Source organism: Elaeis guineensis, chromosome 11, assembly GCF_000442705.2.
Source record: "Elaeis guineensis isolate ETL-2024a chromosome 11, EG11, whole genome shotgun sequence".
In the NCBI taxonomy this organism is placed as follows: domain Eukaryota; kingdom Viridiplantae; phylum Streptophyta; class Magnoliopsida; order Arecales; family Arecaceae; genus Elaeis; species Elaeis guineensis.
In genome coordinates this window covers 118,498,279-118,522,625 of record NC_026003.2, presented here as the reverse complement: position 1 = coordinate 118,522,625, position 24,347 = coordinate 118,498,279, and the positions used below count along the sequence as shown (strand labels likewise).

General features: G+C 42.7%; 2 protein-coding genes across 2 annotated transcripts; one reads left to right on the top strand and one right to left on the bottom strand.

The window, feature by feature from the left end:
- Positions 1–2,859: 2,859 nt before the first annotated feature.
- Positions 2,860–6,790, top strand: LOC105053853 (uncharacterized). Its single transcript, XM_010935168.4, has 6 exons — positions 2,860–3,527; positions 5,592–5,669; positions 5,781–5,856; positions 6,145–6,218; positions 6,337–6,407; positions 6,547–6,790. Exons 1-6 carry the CDS (start codon positions 3,501–3,503, stop codon positions 6,587–6,589), a joined length of 369 nt encoding a protein of 122 aa, XP_010933470.1. The 5' UTR covers positions 2,860–3,500; the 3' UTR covers positions 6,590–6,790.
- A 2,220-nt stretch (positions 6,791–9,010) lies between these two features.
- LOC105053854 (putative gamma-glutamylcyclotransferase At3g02910) lies at positions 9,011–10,134 on the bottom strand. The gene has a single exon (XM_073246147.1). The coding sequence runs from the start codon at positions 9,862–9,864 to the stop codon at positions 9,265–9,267; it is 600 nt and encodes a 199-aa protein (XP_073102248.1). The 5' UTR covers positions 9,865–10,134; the 3' UTR covers positions 9,011–9,264.
- Between the last annotated feature and the right edge of the window lie 14,213 nt (positions 10,135–24,347).

Sequence of the window (24,347 nt, the reverse complement as noted above, 5' to 3'; positions counted from 1 at the left end):
GTCCAATATTGGTTGATAAGGACCAAAACTAATATGAGCATGTCGAGTTTCATCACATTAATTCATAGGATATTTTCAAATTTGTTTGCGCAATCCAGTATCTCTTTCCAATTTATGAATATCAATATATTCGGATCCAACTTTTATTTTTTTTTAAATGGCTTTTCTTCTGTACAAATTGCATCTGTTCTTGAAGTTGGTTAATGAAGTTCAATCTCTGCCTCAACCTCAAGTATAGGTTGCATAGCTCCACCATCAATTTTTTCTGCTACTTTCTTTTTCTGAGAAAATCACTAATTTTTCTAATCATAATGAACCTAAAATATAAATAAAGTTATAAGATAAAAATAAAATAAAATAAAAAGAGATAAGAGGAAGCTTCAATAAATAAATATTTTATATATATAATATTTTCATAAATAAATATATAATTTCAACATCCAACTATCCTATCCTACTTTCATCTTGGATATTTTATGTTTCAGAATGAACATCAAGACCTCCCAATATACAAAATTATATCAAGCAAAATCACTGATTTCGGAGTTGCGTAAATCAAGAACTAGATATAACCGATGCTCATAGCACAATAAAATCCATGAACAAAAATCGAGGTTAAACATCTAAAATCCCAAATTTTCAACTAATTCTTTTTCCAATTCACCCCCGTTAAATAAGTAACTTTGAAAATATCATTTCTCAATTGCCAAATTAAATTAGTACATTGAATACATTCGTCAGCACAATGCTAATCAACAACAAATAATAAAAGAAAATATACATATAACTATCCAACATGATTAATGGTTAAAATATGAAAGATCACTCCTTATATTAATAGGACCAAAAGGGGGAGAAAGAACACCATAAATTGGAGATGGCGAGGGAAAGAGAAGGATGAGCTCGACTTGGTGGATCACCGCAAGGATAAAAGAAAGAATTAAAAAATGATAATTTTTTTTTAAAATAATGGGGCCTTTTTTTTGTAATCTGAAGGGTAAAATAGCAGTCTTATAAGCACGAAGAAAAGAATGTGCCTCTCGGACGAAAGCTTCAGGGAGAAGCAATCGATTTACTTGGGAGTTGGGAGCCAAACAAGATGGAATAGAAGATTGGTTAGATTGCCCCTCCCTCCTCATCACCAGTGCCTCAGTGCCAAGCAACCCTCCCTCCCTCTCTCTTTCTCTCTCTCTATGGAGTTCTGTTGGAGGGCTATCCTTATCATAGGTCGGTTGGTGGGGTCCGTGATCCAAAATCGATAACAAGGAAAGCTAGACAAAAGCATAGAGAGAAATAGTAAGTCACTAACAAGGACTTGGAAGCGAAGCATATCTGAAGCCGCGGGTTCCAGAGGATTCACAAAGGGAGAAGGAAAAAAGGTGGGGTTCTGACAGTGAGGCAACCAAATCGGCCAACAATTTTGGCGGCACAGCAATGGCCAGATGCAGCAGCCTTGTTTGAATCAAAGACGGCCTCTTTCCTTATCCCGCGTCTCTTTTCTCTCTTTTATTTTTTCATTCGGTTCTGGTGAAGTCAATTCTCACAATTTATTTCCTTTTAAAATTTTTTTTTTCAAGATTCTCCAAGCTGTATTTAATACTAGCCAATTTTAGGGGGTGCCAACCACCTATATATACGAAATTTTATCTAAAAAATTTAACTTATATATAGAAGTTGTAGAAAAATTGAGGGGGGCCAAGGCCCCTCCTATCCCCTCGACGGTCCATCTCTGATGTCAAGCATCAAGACAAACTTGGCTTGATAGAATAATGGATCAACATTATTTAACTCATATTCATTATTGCAATTAGTAGAATCCCTTAGCCAAATTTGAGCCATGGGATTCAACAATTTAAAAAATCAATCAAAACAATTCAATAGATGGATACATACATATATTAACAAATACATAAACAAACACAAACACACACATGCATATATATATATATATATATATATATATATATATAGAGAGAGAGAGAGAGAGAGAGAGAGAAAGATGGACTAGGCTCAAGTCAATTGGATTTGGTCAGATTCCTCACCATCCGATCCATCCAATCCGCACAAATCTTTATATAGAAAAATAAAAAATTAACTGCTACTTTTCTATTCATTTAGATTTGAAAATTATAAAAAATAGACTATTAATGAAGATGGGATGGAAGCCCATCTATTTGTATTTATTTAGAGTATTTCTATTTATTCAAATGAGTTTGTGTTTATTTTACAATATTTTTGATTATTCTAAATTTGTTTATATTTATTTTTTTTAAAAATTATATTTATTTTGAAAAGATTTATATTTATTCTATTCAAAATTTATGTTTATCCTTCACTCTGGACCATTAATATGGATGGGATAGATCATTTTATATCTCTCCCTTAATAAATAATAACAATGAAGGATAAATATAAATTTCAAATAAAATAAAAATCAATCCCAATAAATATAAATCTACATTAATAGCACATGGCCTTCGATCCCATCTGCATTAATGATATGTTTTATTTTTACAAATCCAAAAAAATAGAAAAAATGGTCATTAACTTTTTTTATTTGTTATATGGACATCCGTGCATCTCAGATGATAGAGAATTTTATCAAATTTGGAGCTAAATTTGATTGACCTTAGCCTTGTCTATCTCTCTATATATATTTTTATATATATAGTGAAAATTTTGATGAATTTGCCATCTTTATGATAAAAAAAGAGGAAAAAATATATACATAGATTTACAAATACATACCCATGAAATAAGTTGTATTGTCTTTTTTATCAGAAAATTACCAGAGAGAGAGAGAGAGAGAGAGAGAGAGAGAGAGAGATCCTTCCTTTTTCAAGGTTTAATGAGGAGATAACCATGGATATTGGATAAGAAGCAAAATGATAAGAGAGTAGGGCCATTTGAGCACCAAGTGGATAATATCATCTCTTAGACAAAGGAAGGGAGAATCGGATTCCTAGCAGCGTCGGTCCTCGTCCCTTTTTCTTGAGTTTTGACGTGGCCTATCTGAGAGCCTAGGCTCTGTAGCAGGTAGAGTGGGGTGGCTTGGGTATGCGCGGTGGATGGGAAGTAAAATCCCACGCTAAGAGGAAAGAGAGAGAAGAAAAATACAGTGTGCCATGCACTTAGATTCATCAGCCAAACATGCTTGTGTATTATCTACTAATTTATTAGAACTTCTCTTCGACCATTCATCAAACACTTGCTGACCATCCAAGGTAACCAACGGACGATACTATCCCATCAACCGGACGTCTTCAGAGCTGAGACATTCTTATCCAAGAAGGGACCCAATTCGGTCGGACGAAGGCTTTTCTTTCTTGCCGTCCCTCCGGCTCCGATTCTTAAACCGCCGGAGATCGCACCCTTTTCGCTGCTTCCTCTTTCCTTTCTTTCCTTTGGCGATCCACTTGCAACCGGAGCCGGAGATTTCCGGTGATGAAGGATGTGAGTGGTTCTTTTCGATTCCGGGAGGTCGGAAAGCTTTTCATTGGATGGAGGGCGGAGAGGAATCCCACAAGGTAAGCGCTTCGCCAATCCTCTCATCTGAATTACTTCCTTAATTGAAATCTCCAAGATTTGATGGCCATTTTGATGGCAGAATTCGATTTTAGGGTTCTTTGTTCCCATTCTAGCCTTTCATTATGATAGAGTAGATTACGAGATTGAGATTGGATGATGGGACGAGATGATGAATGCTTGATTGGATGAGGGCTAGGGTTAAGTGGGATGTTTGTTTTTTTTTTTTTCTTAAAAATATAAAGCTACGACCTCGATGAATTATCTAGATACTCGATTGTTGAATTAGAACGTTGTATCCTTGGATTGCATGACTTCTTGTTGCTTTGAATGGTTGTATCCTTTTTCTCTCTATTGGGATGTTTTGGTATTTTACTGGGCTTCTTTGAAACCAGTAGTTAGCCTGTGATCAGGAACGCGAAGCATAGTGCTTGATGTACCATATGTCAGAAATCTTTTCCCGAGCACCGAGATCTATTCATTTGATCAGGTTGTTTTTTGACTTTGCCTATGTGCTATTGTTCAGTCAAAACATTTGAGAGCTTTACAGTTCGATTGCTAATAATCTTAGTATATCACAAATTAGGCGTAGTTTTAAAGAATGAGACTTTAAAACTCGTTTGTCTAATGTGCTCAGTGCGGTCATTAGCTGGATGCTGAAACTTCACTAACGATTGGTAATGGAGACAAACAAAACTCATCCCATGTATATGTTGTTGGCTTATCGATCACTGTTTCATAGTTTCTCTTCTTCATGAATCTGGCTTCCTGATTCCTCAAATCCTCATTTTTGAGGATTTTTGTCTTAAAGTCATCAACCAGCAAGAGTTGTATTTAATTATCTTGTACTTTTTTTAATTTTTAATTTTTATTTTTTGTGCATGCTCCTTCTACTATAAAGATATAGAGGACCCTATCTAACACCATTCCACCCCGTCCATGAGACATCTCCCTTTTTGGGTGTAAACAAGAAAAGTGTGAACTCATAGGAATAGATGGAGGATATTGCTTCTCCAAACCTGACTTTTCTAGGATTTTGAAATCCACCTAAAATGATGATTTCCAGTGTCCCAATATCTTGGATTGCAAACGTGGTCCTACTGTGACTTCTTCATCTTTATTCTTTGTTTCTTAGTACGCACCCACTTATTTTGGAGATACCACATTGGTAAGCTGGTCAGCCATCCAAATAGGATCAAGTATCCCACATTGTCTATTCGAAAAATATTTTCATGTGCTGATTTTCTTCCATTTTTTTTTAATGCTCTATCATGGCATTCCTTTTAGTTTACATGCTTAAACTGATGCAAAATGCCAACTGCTTGGTGTGCATGTTATCTCAATTCTTAGTGAAGTGTGATGATAAGAAAAGGGGGTAAGCATCTAACTTCTTGAAAGATGAATTTATCTTATATTTCTAGGGATCTTTTAATTCTTTGCTTACTGGATCGCTATGAATCATTCTTGGTCTTAGTCTCATGTATACTCTAAATTGACTTTTTCAGGTCTGAATATGAATTTTGTTATCTTCTTTACTAATTAATAGTGATAGAACAAAGTTCACCATCCCAATACTAAATCCAATATCAGTACCATCCTATTATAGTGATGATATACAATATGGTATGGTAAGGTTCAGCATACCATACCGAGTGTTGATGCTGTATGGTATGCAATACCGATTCAGTATCTGTATGATACATCTGGTATGGCACAATATCGACCGATATGGCAAAACTTGTGATGAAGTGTCATTTTCCTGTTGGGAGTGGGTTGGATGGTTGTGTTTTTTATTTGCTCTGTCGGCTGTGATGAAAAAAGGATGCGATTTCTGAAAGGTTACAAATATCTTCATTTGAACATTTTAAAGACAAAGTTTTGTTATATATGAATTAAGCATGTTATGATCGAGGAGATAATCAGATCACATGTTCTTTCAGAAATCATTGGATCATTCAACATTACGATAGACATGGCACCTTGTATTTGAAGCAGCACCAAATATGTCAGACCAACATTTTTTATTCTATATCAAACTCTAACTGGATGAAATGTTTTACTTTCAGGACTACTACAAAGTTCTAGAGGTTGACTATGATGCAACAGATGAGGCTATAAGATTGAATTATCGAAGACTTGCACTAGTGAGCCATCTACAGGCTTCTTGTTCAAATATTTTATCATTTGCGATATAACATTTTGTTATAGAAATTCTGAGGAGAGTAATACGGCATTCTATTTCTCATCCTGACTAGAAGTGGCACCCTGACAAGCACAAAGGCAATAGTTCTGTTACAGCAAAGTTTCAGGAGATAAACGAGGCGTACAAGGGTAATTTCTATCAATTTCTGATGTTTTTTTTTTCCTCTCTTTTGATGGAGAATGCCTTAGAAATTGTAAAATCATTACTGGACGATGATAGTATGGAGCATATATCTCATGATGAAGGCTGAATTTGGTTAATACATTTAATTACTTGGATTTTTTTAAAAAAACTTCTTCGGGATTACATACACTCAGAATGTTGGATCAGCTGAAGAAATACTATAGTGCTATAAAATCACATAGAAATTATGATTATGAAATGTGTGAAACTAAATTTTACAATGTTGTCTGCAGTACTAAGTGATCCAGCTAAGCGACTTGAGTATGATATATCTGGCACCTATGAGATCAATAGATACACTTTAAGAGTAAGAATCGCGAACGATAATGACGATCTTGTTCATCGATTTGTGCTATTTTTATTTTTCTCCTTAGATTTTATGAAATTGCATTATCTAGATCTGATCATTACTTTTCCTTATGCAGGAATATCTTACCAGGTTCAAAGGAATGATACTCACCTGCAATGGTCTTGGTATCAATCATTGTCCATTTTGGTAATTACAATGCTAACTAGTTCTTCTAAGTTGTTGCAGAGATAGATGCTATTCAAGTTTACAAAATGATGGTGACACATTACAGATTGAGTCCTGAAGTGCATAACTGATTGGTTAATTGGTGGTTTCTATTTTTCAGGTCCCAACAGCTGATGATGGAATCTGAATCAACTGATCAGTAGAACAGTTTGTTTTTTTCTCCTTTTCTTTTATATTGGAATATTGGCCCTTCTGGGTGTCACATGATGTTGATTTATTTCAGTTCCTTTGAGGTTATCACCTCAGACTGTCCTTTGCTGGTCCGATACTTTGTCCAGTATTACTTTTGTAAATGACAAGGAATTGCCCATACAGAAGGTAATATATTGATGTTACTTTGGACCTCTTTGCTGGATGTAGTTGTGTTTCTAATCATCCAGATGGCTGTATTTATACTCCTGATACACATCCGAAGAACAACCAACCCCTCAGCGAGAGAGAGAGAGAGAGAGAGAGAGAGCGGGCGACACCCGGTTGTAATATATTTTAAAAGAACAAAGCACCAGATCTCCCACCCAGAAGGGCTACTTATAAAATCCAATACTATTTTTATGGGTAAATGCTTTCTATAGTGCATCAACTTTTTAATCATCAAGCAGGTCATCTTCTCAGAACCTGTCCAGAATCTCTTCAAAAGAATTTTAAAGCACGCACTTGCAGAAATACTTTGACCATCCTCTTGTCCCAACAGTGGAAATTTTAAACCAAACGTGGATCATCCTAGTGCTCAATGCGGAACATTGCTCTTTTTTCTTCCATATAAAAAATTCATGACTGACTGATTACAATATTCGCATCGTGCGCTGCCATCCAAGGTCGCATGGCATTAAGCACTAATTTGCACCTCCTACCTTCATTGATGAATTCTCTTCAGTTAGAACTTTTCCATCTTTTAGATTACAACCACCACGAAGGTACAGGGATCGAGAATTATGGCTTCGAATGCTTGCAATTTGAAGCAAGATATTTCATCGTCCGGCTCCCATTGATTTTGTCGAATTTTTCTAATCATTATCTTGAACCGGCACCCTTTTTCTTCTTTTAAAAGAAAAAAGAAAAATTCAACTGATCCTCGAAGCTTAGAATATGTGATCAAAAAAAGAAAAAGAAAAATTCAACTGATGCTCGAAGCTTAGAATATGTGATCCCGTTCCCTTCCGAGGGTGTAATTTTTGTTCTAGCAGATGGCTTTATCCCCTGCCCTCTCTCTAATAACGACACGCCGATGGGATGTCGTCACTCGTCGCCGACCAGAGAGAAGTTGAGATTAAATATCCACATCGCTCTTCACATTATTTCTCCATCAGTTGCCAACTCGCCTGGTAAAATTTGTGGCCTAGCTTTCCACGCAATGGTCTGGCGTGTTGGTCGGAAATTTTAATGTCGCACCTAACCTTACGTCCTTTGGTACAGCCACCAACTGCAGCAGAGCTGACTCAGAAAACAAAAGCAAGATTAAAAAAAAAAAAAAAAGGGTTTTTGCAGTCCTTTTAAGAGATTGATAGATAGGTCAAAATAGCGGGGATTCATGCATGAATAGGAGAACTGACTAGATTGGAGTGACAGCCATGATGGCTTTCTTTATAGGCGGGACCGAGGGTAAGAGATTTAAAAGAATGATTACTTTCTTTTGGTTTTTTTTTTTTTTTTCAAAAAAAAAAAAGAGTCATTACTTGCTAAGGTTGGTTTGAACGCCTGGGAACTCCATTCCACCAAGATAGGGTTGGGTTTTCAAGGAAAATAGTCTAGAAATAGAATCGTTTTTTTTTTTTCTGGTAGAAAAATAATAGAATCGTTTTTAGAGAATCTACTTTGTCATTTGTATAGTTTATTTTCAAATTCTAGGAAAAAATGGAACTCTTCATTTCGTCTAGAGCCTTCTTGCAAAAATAGTTTTACGAGCCATACAAAGACGTGATATCAGATTTTCCTTCTCTGTTCTCTCTCTCTTTTCATATATCTTGATCCGTGGATAATGTGGTCCAAGATCTAACCACTTTAGACGGGTAATTTTTCCAAAGATTTTTTTTCTCTCCTTTCAATCATGTAGTCCAAAATCCGAATACTTACACGGGAAGAGGAACTGTCTCAAGGAGAAAATTTTCTTTTTCCTATGTTATATCTTGATGTACAGATCATATAATCCAAACATCATTCACACAACGGCTAACTTTTTCAATTTATCTTTTTTTTTTTTTTTTCCTTCGATGGTTTTCTACCGACCGAGGAAAGAAACAGTTTACTTCCTGTGGCATGAAGCTGAATCGGATGCCTCCAGGAATGGTGTTTTCATGCTAGTTGCATCAAGAAAACCATGTACGTAGTTTATTTAATAAATATATGGAGTATTTTGTACGCAATCCAACTTATATTGACGAAGCGATCGAGGTCATAGTTTGTTTTAGATTCACTCACCACTAGGATTTTTTCCAAACAAGGAGAAAAAAACATGCAGTGGGTTTGGAAGCCCTCCTCTAAAGGAACATTGTACGGAAGAATCCATATTCCTCGAATTCATATAACTGGCAATCCCATCCATGATATCTCTGCAACATCTGGAAGGATGTTCCAAAGTGGATATCTATCATAAACGTTCATGATTATGTAAAGAAATTAGAAGGGTGTATGATGAAATATATGATCACAAGAACTAGAGCCATTTTTCTCATACACCCGGTTGATAAGAAGCAGATCCAAGAAAGACGATGGTGTTCCACCAAGAAATAAAGACGAGGGCAAAACAGGAAAAAAATAATACAAGAATCGGCTTCCCAGAACTCGCGGTCAACGAAGGGAGGCGCAGAGATAGAGATCCAGCCTAATTTTGGGGAGGAAAGCTCACGAAGATCCGAATATGGTCGAGGAATGTGGTGTCTTGCGGGCGGTCCTTCCGCTTAACGTATCCCCTCGCCTCCTTCTCCGAATACGCCTCGAAACCCCGTTCCCCGATCCTCCTCCACAGCTCCGCCGCGTAGCTCCGGTGCGCGTAGTACGCCTCCGCCTCCACCTCCACCTCCACCTCGTCGTCACCGTTTTCCTCCTCCTCTCCGTCTCCTTCGCCGTCGGTGCCGACGGATCGGTGGCGGCGGCGGGGGAGGACGACGGAGATGGGGAGGCGCTCGTAGTGGCCGCGGCAGGTGCCCTCGAGGTCGTCCATGCGGGCGATGCCGCGGGGGGAGACGGCGTAGAGCTCGCCGCGGACGCGCTCGCCGGCGCCGGGGAGGTTGAGGAGGAAGGGGACGCGGTAGGGCCCGCAGACGAGGGGGAGGCGGCCGGCGGTGCGGGCGACGCCGACGAAGGCCGCGTCGCCGCTGTGGATCATCTCCTGGATCAGCCCGTGGTTGGAGAACCCCCGCTTCAGCGTCCCATACGTGAACACCAGCGTCCGATCCATCATCGCCTGCGCCTCCGCTCCCATGACGATAACCTCTCTCTCTCTCTCTCTCTCTCTCAATAACGAGATCAAATCATTCGGACTTTTGCTTCCTGGGGTTGTATTGTTAGGGAGGAGGAGAAGGATGCCCTGGAAGGAGTACGGACGATGTTTGGGGTTAACGGAGGAGCAGCGAGGGGAAGGTTTGGAGTATAATTTGGTTGGGCTTCCTTGGGAGAGAAGGGCCGAATGGGGATATAGAAAGTGACGGCAGTGCCCTGAGGATTATATTAGGAATGCTGTGTTGTCTTTTCTATAGTGTTTTCTGAATTCTATTCTAAAAAGGGCGAGTTTCCAAAATTTGATATCAATATCTCATGATATGTTGATTTATGTTGATATTATACCTGTATAGCGATCCTCATTGATATTGTACTATTTGGTACACTACCAAGTGACATATATAATAAGGATAGAAATTTAAGGATAGCTCGCTAAGCATATGATATTGGATGTCCATCCATACAATATACTTGACAATGTTTATCTCGACAAATATGAGTCGATGCCTAATATAATATTAATATTATTATCATTGTAGTCCGGTCCAACCGTGGTATCAAATAAACTAGATGGCTAAAAACGATCAACAAGTTGCCCATCTAGGTCAATCTGGTTGGCCCAATGCTGTTGCTAACCACCAAGCTGAAGCAAAAGGGTTGGATGACAGTGGCTGTACTTGGACAAGGGGCTCGAACAAAAATCATATGGGGTAGGCACTATAAAATATCATATGAGGGGCTTCATAATATGCCATTTATTTTTTAATATAAATCTTAAAAAATAAATTTAAAAATCAAAAAAAAAATTTAATGACAGAGTTATTAGTCTTGTGATTAGAGCATTCTCTTTCTTTCTCATTTTCAGCACATAATAATATATATTATATGAACATATGATATACACTAAATATATAATCAGGTGATACATACTATAAGCTTTTTTTATACGCACCCAGCAATGACCTAATACACACCTACAGATAAATTGGTATATATATAGTTTACCAAATTTAGTTTTATTGGTATGAAGTATATGACTAGTTAACACAAATCTAGCAAAATATTCATCCAACATCTTAATACACACCTCTACATAAAACGATACGCAGTTTTGAACATATAGCATTTATCAGTACACAACATATGAGCAAATGATATATATTAGACGACTTATTGATATATACTGAAAATTTTTTGGATACACATCCAGCAACAAACCAATATATACATATAAATAAATTGATACATAATTTACCGAACTTAGTATTCACTAGTACACAATATATGGTCAGTTGATATGCATGATCTAATCGATACATAATTTATAAAACTTAGTATTCATCAGTATATGATCAGTTGATACACATCTAGCAAAATATTCATTCGACATCCCAATACACACCCCTAGATAAAATGATATATAGTTTTTGTGAACTTTTAGATGCAAAAATTTTAGAAAAAAAGAAAAATTTGATAGAGAAAAAAGGACTTCGATGTGTGTATGAGTTATTGCTGGATGTGTATCAAAAAAATTTATAATATGTATCAATAAGCTATCTAGTGTGTATTATTTGCTCATGTACTGCATGCTGATAAATACTATTTTTTGAAAACTATATATCACTTTATTTAGAGGTATTTATTAGGATGTTAAAAAAAATTTTGCTAGAAGTGTATCAACTAGTCATATAATGTGTACTGGTGAATACTAAGTTTGGTAAACTATGTATCAATTTAACTGTAGGTATGTATTGGATTGTTGTCGAGTGTATATTAAAAAAAAATTACAGTATGTATCACCTGATTATATATTTAGTATACATCATATAGTCATATAATATATATTGCTATGTACTGAAATCGAAGAAGAAAGAGCATACTTTAATCATGAGACTAACAACTTCATTAGTAAAAAAAATTTTTACCTTTTAGATCTATTCTTTAAGATTAGTATTAAGAAACACGTGGCACATTATGAAGTCCGCCCCATATGATATTGTATAGTGCCCGCCCCATATGATTTTTGTTCGAGGGGCCCCTATTGGATATAGTTTGAAAAAATAAAAAAATATGAAACTCATTAAAGAGTATCCGATGAAGAATCCTCCAATAGTTAGGTATTGACCTTAAGGAATAGTGAATGTTTGGAAATGGCAAAGTGACAGCATGGTAATAGAATGGAGAGAATTTACTTGATTGTTCCCATTGGTATACTTTATATAGACAAGAGTCAGCATCCATTATCGATCAAATCAAGTAAGTACTATAACTGTTTTGTAATAGCTTATGTATTTCACCAGAGCATCACATCTATATAGATCACTCATTATGCTTGTAAGAAAATCATATGTGATCGTGGACCGAGCTATTGCCAACTGGAGAAGAGTCTGAAATTTGAATGACTTCACATGTATTTTTTTTGTCAGCTATATGGCGAGGTCTCATCGATCAATTTGCTACATCATTTGCGGTCAGTTCTGAGATATATTAAAATATTAATTAAAATTTTTAATTTTAATATTATTATATTAATCCTAGTTTATTATATTGATCAAAATTTTGATAATGATGATGATTTTTTTTTACATGAAAAATTTCTCTCGCTACTTAGCACAATGAGATTAAGATGTCTCACAAGAGTCTACGGAGTAGTGAGCCCAAGGAACTCCTCTGCGGAATTAATTGGTTTTTAAAAAAATTTTCTATTTTGTGCAGTTAATTGATGGCTAAAAGCATTCATCTCAAATGTTCTTCGCCTTCCATTTTTTACATGATAAATCATGATCTTGGATCGTCATTTCTTGATCATCCAGTGAGATGGCCAAGTTATGAGGATTTAATTAGATATCACACTGGAATTGGTACAACTGTCAGAGTGACTTTTAGTGGTTGCCCCTTCTTTGAGTAGCATGACATTGGCAGGTGTACCAGGAGACTTTTTTTTTTTAAGTTTAAATGAGCATAACAAATAGAGGGTGTCCGGTTCGCTTTGGCCAAGCCAAAAAAAAGTCTTGCAGCGTATGAAATTTCTAGTAATTAAGGGAAGAAGAGAAGAGAGAGAGAGATATACCAAATGGGTTAATCTAAGTGGATTGGATATATCTCAATCTCAAAGGCACGGTTCACTCGGGAAGTGACTAGGCCAAGTTTGGCTGGTTATACTCCAATGATGTTAATTAACCATCAATTGTTGGGTCTGATTTTCTTTTCTAGTAAATTGAATCCTACTCACTTTCCAGTTAAGAATGAAGGAAAAAAAAAAAAAGAGGGACGAGATGGAACCACTCGAACTAAGTGATGTAACTAGTCATAATCATGGAATTAAAGTACTAATATAATCAATACAATTCAATTGATCACTAATTGGTAGAGTTAGATTGGTAGGAACAGAAAATTTCCTCTAGCAATATCAATTTTTGCACTTCTTGTTGATCCAATTTTTACAAATACTTCGTCAAACTTGATAAAAGGTAAAGAAAATCCCAACAAGAATGAAAAATAAAGCATACTTATAAGATAAATTAAAATCTCGTGGTGTCTGCGTAGGCAAAAATCAAAGGGGATCATAATTCTCCTAGTCGTTTTTCAGACACCAAACCTTTTTGTCTTTCCGGGCCACCGCAGTTTTTCCACCACCATCTGTCTTTCATGTCACATCCACCACCTTCGTCGTTGTTATCGTTGCCAATTGCCAAAGCTGGCGACCACTACCACCACACCACCGTCGCCGCCATCACCTCTTCCACCACACACGTCGATGCCATCATACTTGAAATCGTCGCCACCGCTAGCATTTTGACTGCATCGTCGCCACTACTGCCAAAACGATCATATCATTCCCCACGCGTTCACATCAATTCCTTCCTTTCTTCTCTTTATATTTATTTTTCTTTTTCATTATTTTCTTCAAAAAAATGACGTAATTTTTCAAAATATACCTGAAAATAGTGATCTGAAATTGAACCAGGTCGCCTATGACTTGATTTACCATTCGGCTGATTCGTGCCCCTCCAGAGCTTAATTATGCGTGGAGGGTAAAGATCGATCAGTAAAGCAACCAGTGATTTTATATATATATATTTTAAATATTTAAATTTATATAAATATTTTTTAAAAATTAATATCTGTATGTATATCTTTCTAAAATATTTTTTTACATATATATTCATACCATCTAATATCGTTAAAAATTAACGGTTTAAAATTAAAATAATTAAAATATCTTTATAGATAGATGTGCAAAAAAAATTATAAAAATATACATATAAATAATAATTTTATGAAATATTCACACAAATTTGAATATTTAGAAAGATATATAGACAAAAAATTTTTAACATAAATATACCTCCCTTAATTTATTAATTCTTTCCTTATTTTAATAGAAAAAATTAATATATACAACTAAAATAATAAATTTATTTAATTTATTAATTTGTATAGATAAAATGATCTTTTTTATCAAATGATGGATTAAAATTATTTTATTTAAAAAATAAATAGATTGTAACCATCCATGTTTCCTCTAATGTATAATAATATGCTTCTAAAAAAAAGTATCTAAATCTAATATTAGATGAATGGCTTATATATTTGCATCGAATAGATATAGTTATAGATTTGGACATTACATAACAATAAGTATTTATAATTTTATTATATTTTATTTTAAAAATTTTTATCGAAAATATCTTTGTGAAGTATATAAGGTATATCACGTTGTTATAACACGGACATAATCATTTCATCTTGCATAAAAATAAAATAAAATATAATATTTTAATATATAAAATATATATAATATCGTTATCATGTTATTATATTTTGTTATATATTACTACATTATAGAGTAAGAGGGTCTGAATCCATCTACATGAAATAGATAAAAATTAAATTAGAATTTTTTGCTTGTATATTCTTCTAAATATTCAAATTTGCATGAATATCCTCATAAAATTGCTATTTATATATATACTCTTATAATTTTTTTTTTTGCACATCTATCCATACAGATATTTTAGTCATTTAAATTTTAAACCATTAATTTTTTAACAGCGTTAAATGATGTGGGTACATATACAAAAAAATAAGAAAAAAGAAGGATATCAATGCAAAACAAATATTTTATAAAGATATATATACAAATATCAATTTTGAAAGAATATTCATGCAAATTTAAATATTTAGGAGGATATATATATATAAAAAAAAAAAATATTTTGAACAACTAATTATTCACCCATTAAATGTTGTCTATAAAGGCTAGCGTGTCGTCTTTAATGATTTTTTTTCCTCGTTCTATTAACATGCATGCCGGCTTTAACCGATGCATCAGATTAGCTTTTCTTTTAATTTTTAAGATATGAGAGGAAAACTTTATCTAGCAGGAGAGAAGGATGTAATCTAGGGTATCAAATGAGTGAGTTGGCCCATGTTCGGCTCAGAATTAAGCACAAACAGGGGTGGCAAATTTAGTGAACAAACAGATAGAAATATTTAGTCAAGTCCGAAAGTCTAGCATTGGCCATCCTGATTAGAAAATTAACACCTCCATGTAGTACCAAGGTTCCTTTAAACTTTATGAACCTTCCAAAAAAAAAAAAATCAAGCATGGCCACTAAAGTCTAAACAAAAAGGAAAATCTCATATGGTTTGCTAAATATGAGTGATCAGAAAACAAATTTTTTTGATAAATGGTCCGCTAACAGAGTTGTTGCTATCAACATCCAGTTCACGAGTGCATTTAGGTGACAACAGGTAATTTGAACAGGGTTGGGCATGACAAGATTCAAGCCGGGCCGCACCATTAACTAGCGTTAAGCAGTGGGGTAAAGATCAGTAGAACGCGCTTAAAATATCCAGTCGCCAGTAGGTGATTTCACCACAAGGATTGGATGGAAACATGTAGCAGTAAAAAATTCATCATAATAATCATAATCATAATCACAACCATCCAACATTTTTTTTTTTTTTTTCAAACTATTTGGGATCCGGTTTATCCATCCTATCTTAATGCCAAGAGAAAGTCAAAAAGCTATGGCCCCCAAAAATCGGACTAGACATCGGTCCATTTCATCCACCTAGAATTGGGCCAAGTTTGTCACCTATAATGATGCAGATTGTATTCTCCGCGCAAAAAGTTGGTTGATCTTCTTTCATGATGTCAACTATTAGATCTTGATTTACACAAATTGTAAAGCCTTTCAATTTTTTTTCATCCATCGGCATAGATTGTAAAGTAAATATTATATTTAAAAATCATATAAAAATATGATCGATCCATGCCGTAAAAGAAGACCAATCGAATGATATAATCCGCACGAGATCGGTGAAGCCGAGACGGAGGGTGCAAACAATTTACCCAACGGGGCCCAACGAACATGCATGATTGCAGAGTTCTTCCGGGCTCTATGATTGACTGCTTGCATCCGTTTGCGTCATGTGATATCGACATCGCACGTAGTGTGTTGCGTGCGGGCGCGCCACTTTCACCTTTTTCACAACTTTTTCTTTTTCCCCCTTTCGCGGTGACCGACCACACTAACACAAATCTCAATGATAAAAGATTCAATTTGGAATAAACATGAAATCGTGAAATTAACGTTCAGTCTTGCAAAGGATTGAAGAATCTCAAATTAATTTTTTTTTAAAAAAATCCATCCCTACATGTCACGCAGCAATTGACACATCACACTACAGCCTACACTCTCTTGCCCTTCTCCGTTGATTTACAAAGTCTCCTCCTCGTATACGACGGTGAAATATATCAATACAGAAGAAATTATTGATTAGAATTGAGCTTTGAGCCATTCAACAAAAATTATCATATATATCATCCAAAGGTTGTTATTGAAATTTTCAATAAAAAAATTTGCTGCACTGTTTGATTTAAAATTTTGAATATAAAAAATTTGTTATTAATCATAATATTGATGAACCTTTACGATCATAATGGATGATTGATTTATTAAACTTCTTTGTATGATAAATTTTTATTGAATTGTTCAAGATATATACTGTGAAACAGTTCTGTAGCGGCCAATCGCCTCGTCGCCCGATCGCCGGGAAGCGTGCACCTGCAAAAGGAAGTCCGCACTGACCGGAGGCGGCTCCGGCGGGGACCCTCCGACGGTCAAATCAGAGAGGTGACTGGGCAACAGTGAAATGCAGACAGAGAGCTCTGAGAAAGAGAGAGGGAGAGAGAGAGAGAGGAGCGAGCCTGCGTATGTGGGGGAGACGGGCGGATCGACCCCTTGCACTGTTGCCTTCCCCGGTATATATAATGGAGCTAGGTATGGCGCCGTCATTAATGGCGCGGACAAGTGAGGAACTGTCAACTCACTGTAGGCTGTCAGAGCCGCCGTGAAAACGTCATGTCGCCGTGTATCCGTCTAATCACCAGGGTTGACCCGGCTCTCGGCGGGACAATGCCCCTAGGTAACCGTGCCGCATGTCCGTGTCAGAGCTGACAACGTCTGGCGGCCGTACGGTGGTTGGTGGAGTCGGCCGACCCAAGGTCGGTGGCCAGCAGAGTGGCGTCGGACTCCTCCGTCGGTCGGCGAGCTTCATGTGGGTCGGCTACCGGACCTCTGGATTTAGTCGGTCGGGAATGGACCGTGGAATGGCCGCAGTTAGCCGCTGATGGCGTCCGTCGGCCTGTCGCCCGACCTACGATCGGCCAGTCAGAGTCGTCCGTCGGGCCGTTGGTTAGTCGGTCGGGCTGCCAGCCGGTCGGGTCCTCCGATAGTCGGTCGGTCGGTCGGGCCGCCAGCCGGTCGGGCCCTCCGATAGTCGGTCGGTCGGTCGGGCCGCCAGCCGGTCGGGCCCTCCGATAGTCGGTCGGTCGGTGGGTATCCCCCAACAGTTGCCCCCCTCCACTCCTAAGTCGGGTGGAGAGCTGGCCGATGCCTTCATTCGGGTAGCAAGACCGGACGACTGGGAGTGGATTTGTCGCATGTGCAGATCCGACCGTACCGCCGGCTGATCCGTTGTCAGACACCTCACGAATCCCAAGTGATCCGAACATCTAGTCGATGCCAGAAGTCGCGCCGGCGTCAGGTGTCAGACGCCACGTCTTGTCGTCGTCAGTCGTCACGTCGGTGTCAGAAGATCGGGCGCCGGATGATACAGCGTCAGCCGATCGGATATTCGGCGCCGATCGCGGGTGAGGCGTCCCATCGGGAACGCGGACCGGCGCGGGCGGCCGACTGCGGAGCCAACCCCCGCGCGCCGCGTGTCAGGGTGGTTGGCCGGCGTCCGCTCCGGCATTTAATGAGGGCGGTGCGGGCGTCCCGGGATGAAGCGCGCCGAATCCTCAGCCAACCGGCGGGCGCCACGCGTCGCGCATCTGGAGGTCTTTGGTCGGCGCGGGAGCATCTCGGCCGTCGGTCGGCCCTATATATATAGGACCTCCCGGACCCAGGACCCACACTCGCCATTTGCTGGGGGAAACTCTGTCCGGGCGATTTCTTGATCGTCGCGGGCAGAGCTCTTCTCTACTTCCGGAGGGTCCATCGGGTTCGTGGTCCCCTCTTCTCCTTCTTCTTCCCTTTCTGCTCTTTTGGTTCCTGCATAATGACCAGGAAACCGACCCAGGGAGCTCGGTCGGGGAACCCGACCGACGACCCTCGATCGGCTCCGGAAGATGAGGCTTCCTCGCTTTCGGGGCCGAATGTCGATCAGCTTCGGGAGCACTATCGCATCCCGGAGCAGTTTCGGCTCTCCGCTCCATGGGCCGGCGGTCGGGTCAACAGCCCTCCGCCTGGCAACCTGGCGCTATATGTCGAAGACCTTCGCGCGGGTCTTCGGCTCCCGATTCCGGAGTTCGTCCGGAATCTGCTTGATTACTATGGACTCTGTCCGGCGCAGCTGGCGCCGAACTCTGTTCGTCTGATAATCTCCTTCGCGTTGTTGTGTCAGCTTTTGCCGACCAACCCTCGCGTTTTCCTCTTCCGGGCATTTTTTGTGCTCCGACCCCACCCTAAGGCCCGAGGGTGGTGGCTCTTCAACCCCCGGAAGGGTCTTGCTTTCATAACCGGTCTTCCATCGTCCATTCATGGATGGAAGAACCAGTTCTTTTTCGTTTCTTCTTCTTCTTCTTGGGGCTTTCCTTCCCGCTGGGGTGTACCCCGAACTGAGGCCAATGACAACAGTCGGGTCGACGTGGACGATCGGGAGGACTTCCACCGACTCAAAGACATGTCGGTCCCGAAGCAGAGGGAGCTTGTTACCGAGCAAGCTCTCTATGATGCCGGCCTGAGTCTGGTCCCCCGAATAGGTATCGCCCGATCCCCCAGCTTTTCTTTTTGTTCGGCTTTAGGGTAGTTCTGGTCCGACCTTTGACACTGGTCGGTTTTGCAGGGACACCGCCGAGGATGAGGCCGACCGATGCCGAGATTCGTCAGTTTGCCGTCGCGAGGAAGAGGCCAGCGTCGGGGGCTGGCCCTTCGCGCCCTTCCAAGAGACCAGCCCCAGTCCCGCCGACCGTGGAAGCGTCGGCGACCGAGGGGTCGGAGCCGATTATAGCCCTCGCGGCTCCGACTGTCCAAGTCGAAGAGAGGCCGACCGAGGAAGTGGCCGAAGGAGTGTCGGCGGCTTCGCCGCCGTGGGTGGAGCCGGATGTCGTTCGGGAAGCCGAACATCGTCCGGAGGCGTCCGCTGGCGCAACGGGGGGCGCCGGGTCGAACTCCAGCGTCCCATCGCTGCCAGCCCCATCGGTCGGGGCAGCTGATCGGGGGAAAGCCCCGATGGAGCCCTCGGAGGAGGAGAGATCAATGCCCCCCAGCGCATAGTACCCTGAGGGTGCATCGGCCTTGGCCGACCACAACCTCGCGAGGAGGTTGTGCTAGGGGATCCTCCTCCCTACCGACGTGCAGTCGTTGCGGTCTCGGCAGGTGACCGAGATGCTGTCGCGGTTCTACCCGACAATGGTGGAGGTAAGCTTCGCGTCACCTTTTTCCTTAGAAGAATTTTTGCTTGCCACATAATTCTGACGAAGCTTTTTTCCGTCGGCAGCTGATCTTCACCATGTCCGAGTTGGAGGCCGGATACCGAAGGTTCGGCGACGTTCGGGCAGCCTTTAAGGAAAGGTCGGCGGCGGTCGAGGCCGAAAGAGCGAGGCTGGTCGACCAACTGCAGGAGTCGGTCGACCGGGAGGCCAAGTTGACGGACGAGGTCTCCCGGCTTATGGCCGAACTGAAGTCGGCCAAGAAGGAGGCCAAGCACAAAGGTCGGGTCGTGCGTCGTCTTCGACGCGAACGGGACGGTGCCACCTCCGAACTCCAAGGGGAACGCGAGCAACTTCGGGCCAGCCTGGGGAAGCTCGCGGAAGCCGAAGAGGAGTTGTCCATCGCCCAGATCGATGCCGAAATTGCTAGGGCCGAGGCGGAGTTGGCGAGGGAGGAGCTGGCCCACACCGAGGACGAGGCACGGTCGGCGAGGGAGTCGGCCGATCGTGCGGTTGAGGACTTTCGGGCCTCCGACCGGTACAAGGAGGAGATGCTCGAGTCGGGCTTCGCCTCCTACCGGGTCGGGTTCGAGGACGGTCGGGATGCCGTCCATGCCTTGTACCCGGAGGTGGACGTCAGCCGAGTCGTCCCGCTACTCGCCGAAGAGGAGGGAACCGAAGAGGAGGCCGACCAGCTGTCGGGAGGCGTCATCCCAGCGGAGGAAGCCGTCCCGGAGCAGGAGCCGACCGAAGGTCCCTTGCCGACTGAAGGACATCCTTCTGTCGTTGACCCAGCGCCGCTCACGGTCGAGACGCCGATCCTTCCCGATCCTCCGTCGGTCGAAGAGATCAACCAGGACGAATGATCGGTCCAGCCGACCGTCTTCCTTTTGTTTCTTTTTGAAAATACATGTAATCGGGCTTCGGCCCGACTTTGTAATTTCCTTCAATCAATGAATGAAATTGTTTTTTCTTGTGTCTTTTGTTTGAAATGTCTCTTATTGCTGTAATGTCGAACCCTAGTTACCAACTTAGAGAAGTCGCCAACTCGGGTAAGTCGGTAGGACTTAACCGACTTGCACAGCTCCGAAGTAGCTTGTGTCCCGACTTTAGGTCGGCTTCCAATAATTGTAGTCGCCGGTCGGGCGCATCTGTTAAGTCGGGAGCCGACCGAACCTGGTAAAGGTTCGGTAGTCGGACTTCCGTAGATGCGTTCAGTCGGACATCGACCGGCGCAGTGTCGGGGGAGCGATAGTAAGCCGGATCCCCAAGCTCTTGCGTCGGGTTCTGTATCGTCCGACATATGGTAGCAAGCCGGATGTCGTTCGACCGACCATCAATCGGTCGGGAAGTTAAGGGTGCGACTAAGGTCGCGTTGTGTGAAAACGGTGGTAAGCCGAATATCCCTCGACCGGCCGCAGCCTGGTCGGAAGTCGCGACAACAATCGCGTGGGCTGTCGACTCCCGTAGGTGCATCGATCCTGGTAAGGGGCCGATGGATCGTTGAACGTCGAAGGAGTATCGACTCCCGTAGGTGCATCGGTCCTGGTAAGGGGCCGATGGATCGTTGAACGTCGAAGGAGTATCGACTCCCGTAGGTGCATCGGTCCTGGTAAGGGGCCGATGGATCGTTGAACGTCGAAGGAGTATCGACTCCCGTAGGTGCATCGGTCCTGGTAAGGGGCCGATGGATCGTTGAACGTCGAAGGAGTATCGACTCCCGTAGGTGCATCGGTCCTGGTAAGGGGCCGATGGATCGTTGAACGTCGAAGGATCAGGACTCCGAAATTTAAAACTGAACTTGTATTCCAACCACAAAATTCACTGGTAATACAGCTTCAAGTTGTCGGCGTTCCAAGTCCGGGGAATGGGCTTCCCCTCAAGGGTCTCCAGCCGGTAGGCCCTCGGGCCGAAGGTGTCAGCAACCTTGTAGGGTCCTTCCCAGTTGGGAGCCAACTTCCCTTGGTCCAAGGGCTTCGACACCTCCGCCTTCCTCAAGACTAGGTCGCCAGGCCTGAAGAGCTTTGGTCTGACCTTAGCGTTGTAGTACCGGGCGACCCTCTGTCGATATGAGGCCATTCGGATTTGAGCCTCATTTCGCAGTTCGGGGAGAAGGTCTAGGTCGGCCCTCCGGCTTTCGGAGTTGTCCGGCTCGTGGTACTGCTCGACCCTTGAAGACGGCAGGCCAATCTCGAGCGGGATCATAGCCTCTGTCCCGTAGGCCAAACTGAACGGCGACTCCCCGGTCGGGACACGGGGGGTCGTTCGGTAAGCCCATAGGACGGAGCCCAGCTCGTCGACCCAGAGACCTTTGGCTTCGTTCAGTCGGGTCTTGAGTCCATGGAGCAGGGTTCGGTTCGTCACCTCAACCTCACCATTGGACTGTGGGTGCCCGACTGAAGTTAGTCGATGACGGATGTGGAACCTGGCGCAGAAGTCCTTGAAGTCTTGGTTGTCGAATTGCCGTCCGTTGTCGGTGACGATGGTGCGCGGCAATCCGAACCTGAAGATGATGGACTTTTGGATGAAGTCCTCCATCTTCCGCTCGGTGATCTGCGCCAAGGGCTCGACCTCGACCCACTTCGTGAAGTAGTCGATGGCGACAACGATGAACTTCCTCTGGCCTAACGCCGGGGGGAAGGGGCCGAGAATATCGACTCCCCACTGAGCGAAGGGCCATGGAGCGACAATGGGAGTGATTTGGCTGGCCGGTTGGTGCTGAATATTGGCATACTTCTGGCATGGCTCGCACCTTCGGACCAACTCTGCCGCATCCTTCCTCATGGTCGGCCAGTAGTAGCCCTGTCGTAAGACCTTGAAGGCTAAGGACTTGCCCCCCAAGTGATTCCCACAAATTCCTTCATGAACCTCTCGGAGGGCGTAGTCAGCGTCGGTCGGTCCCAAGCACCTGAGCAGAGGGAGGGAGAACGACCTCTTGTAGAGTCGGTCGTCCATGATCACATATTGCGACGCCGACCATCGGAGTCGCTTGGCCTCCGCGGGATCTTCGGGACTGGTCCCGTCGGACAGGTACCGGACGATCGGGTCCATCCAACTTGGTTCAGACGTTAGCTGCTGTACTTCTTCGACCCGATCGATGCTCGGCTGTTGGAGGTTTTCGACAAACGTCCGACCCAAAGAATCATAGGCCGACGTTGCCAATCTGGAGAGAGCATCGGCACGGGCGTTCTCCGTCCTGGGGATGTGGGAGATCTCGAAATGCTCGAGACGGGCCACGAGATCCTTTACCTTCTGAAGATACTTGATCATGGTCGGATCTCGCGCCTCGAAGTCGCCCTTGACCTGCCCCACGATCAGCTGAGAGTCGGAGAATGCCCGGAGGCTGTCGACGCCCAGTTCCTTCGCCATCCTCAAGCCCGCGAGGAGTGCCTCGTATTCGGCTTGATTGTTGGAGGCCTTGAAGTCGAACCGGAGGGCGTATTCGGTGACTACCCCATCCGAATTCGTGAGCAGGAGCCCGGCCCCGCTTCCCTGAGCGTTGGAGGCTCCGTCGATGTGAAGTACCCAGGTGGAGATCGGGTCTGGCTCAGAGACCGAATCTCGTCCCGGGCCTTCAGCTCCCGACCTTCGGTCGGTCGTCGGACATTCAGCGATGAAGTCGGCCAAGACCTGAGCCTTCAAGGCAGGCCTCGGTCGATACTGAATGTCGAACTCGCTAAGCTTCATCGCCCACTTAGCGAGTCGTCCGGATGTGTCGGGTCGGCGCAGTACGGCCCTCAGGGGCTGGTTGGTGAGTATCACGATGGCGTGGGCCTGGAAGTATGGTCGGAGCCGTTGCGCGGAGACGGTCAGGGCGAAAACCATCTTTTCCGTCTCCGAGTATCTGGCTTCGGCGCCGTGGAGCACTTTGCTGATGTAGTAGATGGGCTGATGGGTTCGGCACTCATTTTCCCGAACGAGCACCGAACTGATCGCCTCAGAAGATGTGGCCAAGTAGAGATACAAGGTCTCCCCGACCTGCGGCTTTACGAGCAGCGGCGGGGAAGCCAGGTACCTTTTCAGGTCTTCAAAGGCCTGTTCGCACTCATCCGACCAAGAGAAACCGTTCGCCTGGCGCAGGGTTTTGAAGAACGGGAGGCACCTTTCAGCTGATCGGGAAATGAATCGGCTAAGAGCGACGATTCTTTCGTTCAGCTGTTGGACCTCCTTCTTGGTGTTCGGATGACGCATGTCGAGGATCGCCTTTATCTTCTCAGGGTTGGCCTCGATCCCTCTCTGAGAAACGAGGAATCCGAGGAACTTCCCTGAGGTCACCCCGAAAGCGCATTTGGCTGGGTTGAGCTTCATTCGGTGTCGTCGAAGGGTGCGGAAGGTCTCCTCGAGATCCTGAACATGGTCCGGGATCTGCGTGCTCTTTACCAGCATGTCGTCCACGTACACCTCCATGTTACGCCCGATCTGGTCTTTGAAGACCTTATTGACGAGTCGCTGGTAGGTGGCGCCGGCATTCTTCAATCCAAAGGGCATCACCCGATAACAGTAGAGGCCCTTGGGGGTCA

What these genes read in the sequence shown, in the direction of transcription:
- LOC105053854 (XM_073246147.1), bottom strand. Translation starts at nt 9,864, where the DNA reads ATGGGAGCGGAGGCGCAGGCGATGATGGATCGGACGCTGGTGTTCACG.
- LOC105053853 (XM_010935168.4), top strand. Translation starts at nt 3,501, where the DNA reads ATGGAGGGCGGAGAGGAATCCCACAAG. An exon ending in GCGGAGAGGAATCCCACAAG is followed by an intron (nt 3,528 to 5,591) that starts GTAAGCGCTTCG and finishes TTTTACTTTCAG; the next exon opens with GACTACTACAAAGTTCTAGA. An exon ending in ATTATCGAAGACTTGCACTA is followed by an intron (nt 5,670 to 5,780) that starts GTGAGCCATCTA and finishes CATCCTGACTAG; the next exon opens with AAGTGGCACCCTGACAAGCA.